General features: G+C 45.7%; 1 protein-coding gene across 1 annotated transcript in view; it reads right to left on the reverse strand.

The window, feature by feature from the left end:
- adhfe1 (alcohol dehydrogenase iron containing 1) overlaps window positions 1–2,500 on the reverse strand; it is a 22,230-nt gene that overhangs the window by 3,647 nt on the left and 16,083 nt on the right. Inside the window, exon 10 of the mRNA XM_063217055.1 lies at window positions 1,233–1,385. Coding sequence (XP_063073125.1) covers window positions 1,233–1,385 — 153 coding nt within the window. The remainder of the gene's footprint in view (window positions 1–1,232; window positions 1,386–2,500) is intronic.

Below are 2,500 nucleotides of genomic sequence, written 5' to 3' on the forward strand. Positions count from 1 at the left end.
ATATGACACTTTGACTATGACATCTGCAGCAAACAGTAGTCGGGCTTAGTTCACAAGTTTTTATTACAATGTGTTTTTTTTAGCTAATTCACTCTGCTTGAGGCTTGCTTGTGTGTCTGTCAGTTCAGTCTTGAAACCACTGCTACTACAAATTTTACCGTAATGTTTCATCTGATTTCGAGCACCATAATGATTACAATAGCAGCGGCTTCAAAAATACACAAGTAGAGGATTCCTTGGCATCACAATGTTTGCGTCCATCGTGATGCCAGCTGTCCATCGCCGATGGACAATGATATCGTCTATCGGCACAACCGAATCATGATCACATGTACAGAAGTTAGTATCATTTGTTGAATGTTTTCTAATAACATTTAACCCCTTAAGAAGCGGCTTCATACATTTGTTGTTACCAGTATGGTAATGACCAAGTCGTGGTGCATTACTAAAGGGCCTGTGTTGTGTCATAGTATTGTAGTGCTATGGTAGTTACATTTCAATGACTATTACAGCGTGCCACTGGAGGTACGGCGTGCATTAAGGGGCTACGCCAAATGGGCCATTCCTCAGAGTGGCCCAAGCAGACTTTTTTTTACTTCACAAATTTGCAAACAAATGTACACACAAATCTCTCTCAGTCCTGGACACGGACAGAACCCCCCCCCCCCCCCCCCACACACACACACACACACACACACACACAAACATACACACACACACAACTACAATAACAACAACAACACGCACACACACACACAACTACAACAACAACACACACACACACACACACACACCCCTGCTCACCTCTTCATGTATTTAGCCACTATGTTGAGTGCGTGTCGGGCCCAGACGTCACTGATGGGGTTGCACACCCATACACACACACACACACACACACACACACACACACACACACACACACACACACACACACACACACACACACACGTAGACACACACACACACACACAGACACACACACAACTACACACACACACACACACACACACACACACACACACACACACACACACACACACACACACACACACACACACACATTCAACTACACAACACACACACACACAACTACACAACACACACACACACACAACTACACAACACACACACACACACACACACACACACAACTACACAACACACACACACACACAACTACACAACACACACACACACACACAGNTACACACACACACACACCCCCTGCTCACCTCTTCATGTATTTCGCCACTATGTTGAGAGCGTGTCGGGCCCAGACGTCGCTGATGGGGTTGCTGCCCTGGTAGGCCGGGCGGAGGACGGGGGAGGGGGGGCAGGGGCTCCGCTCATTATACGGCAACGCAGTGTAGGACTCCAGAGCATGGCTACACACACACACACACACACACACACACACACACACACACACACACACACACACACACACACACACACACACACACACACACACAGGTTAGCACCACAACGCAGTGTAGGACTCCAGAGCATGGCTACACACACACACACACACCAGTGTTAATTTCGTCAACCACGACGATGACGAAAATATTTCGTCAACGCCCCTTTTTCCCTTGACGATGACGAGACGATGACGAACTAAAAATTGCCTCAAGCAAATCAAAATATGACGAAAATAAAAAAATATTTTCGTCAAGCAGACTAAGACGAGACGAAATTTACAAGCCATGGACGAATGGACATTAAAAATATATAATTATTCATAAATAATTTGTAATTGTAATATAGGCCTAAGTGTCTTGAACTTCATAGGTGATTGCGCGCTCACGCTGTGTCGCCTCGCTTGTATCTGCTGGCAGCCAATGCATGGCGCGGCTCAGTCAGTAGTTCTGTAGCCTAGTAGTTCAGTGAGTCCATTTAAGTTGAGTTTAGGTCCTAAAACATTCCCAGAGAAAGAGAAAAAATAGCCGACGTTGAGGGAAGTGTTCATTTTGAAACATGTTCAACAACCCTCTTATCCATGACGAAGACATGTGTTTCTGCAGTAGGTAATGACAGTCGCGCCAATCCTCCTCTGATACTGTCATTCTAAACCTCCTCGAGCTTCCACTATTCTCCGTTTCACTTAGGCTGTCTTAGCACGGCATTCGTTGTCTGTTCTTTTTTAATAATGTTTGCTATATTTGTTGTTTAACCACATCAGTAGGCAGCAAGCAAATCATGAAGGTCGGATTTGTGAATGTATTTAAATCAGTCACCGCGGGAGCGCGCGCCAGCAGGGGGAAAGTTGGCCTGTCTAATGTAACAGAGGCACGGCTGTAGCCCAGTTTTGAAAAGAATCAATGGATGGGCGATCGCTAAGGAGTTTTAAACTGTTGAGATTTGAAACTTGTTCTCGTCGAGAGCAACGCTAAAAGACCCAAGGAAGTCGACAGCATTTCCGTGCGTCTTCAGCGTCTTCCTAAGTTCCAAAAACTCTTTCCAGGTCATGCTTATCGAGCCTCGACATCCCCGACAAACA

This window comes from Engraulis encrasicolus, chromosome 2 (assembly GCF_034702125.1).
Source record: "Engraulis encrasicolus isolate BLACKSEA-1 chromosome 2, IST_EnEncr_1.0, whole genome shotgun sequence".
In the NCBI taxonomy this organism is placed as follows: Eukaryota; Metazoa; Chordata; class Actinopteri; order Clupeiformes; family Engraulidae; genus Engraulis; species Engraulis encrasicolus.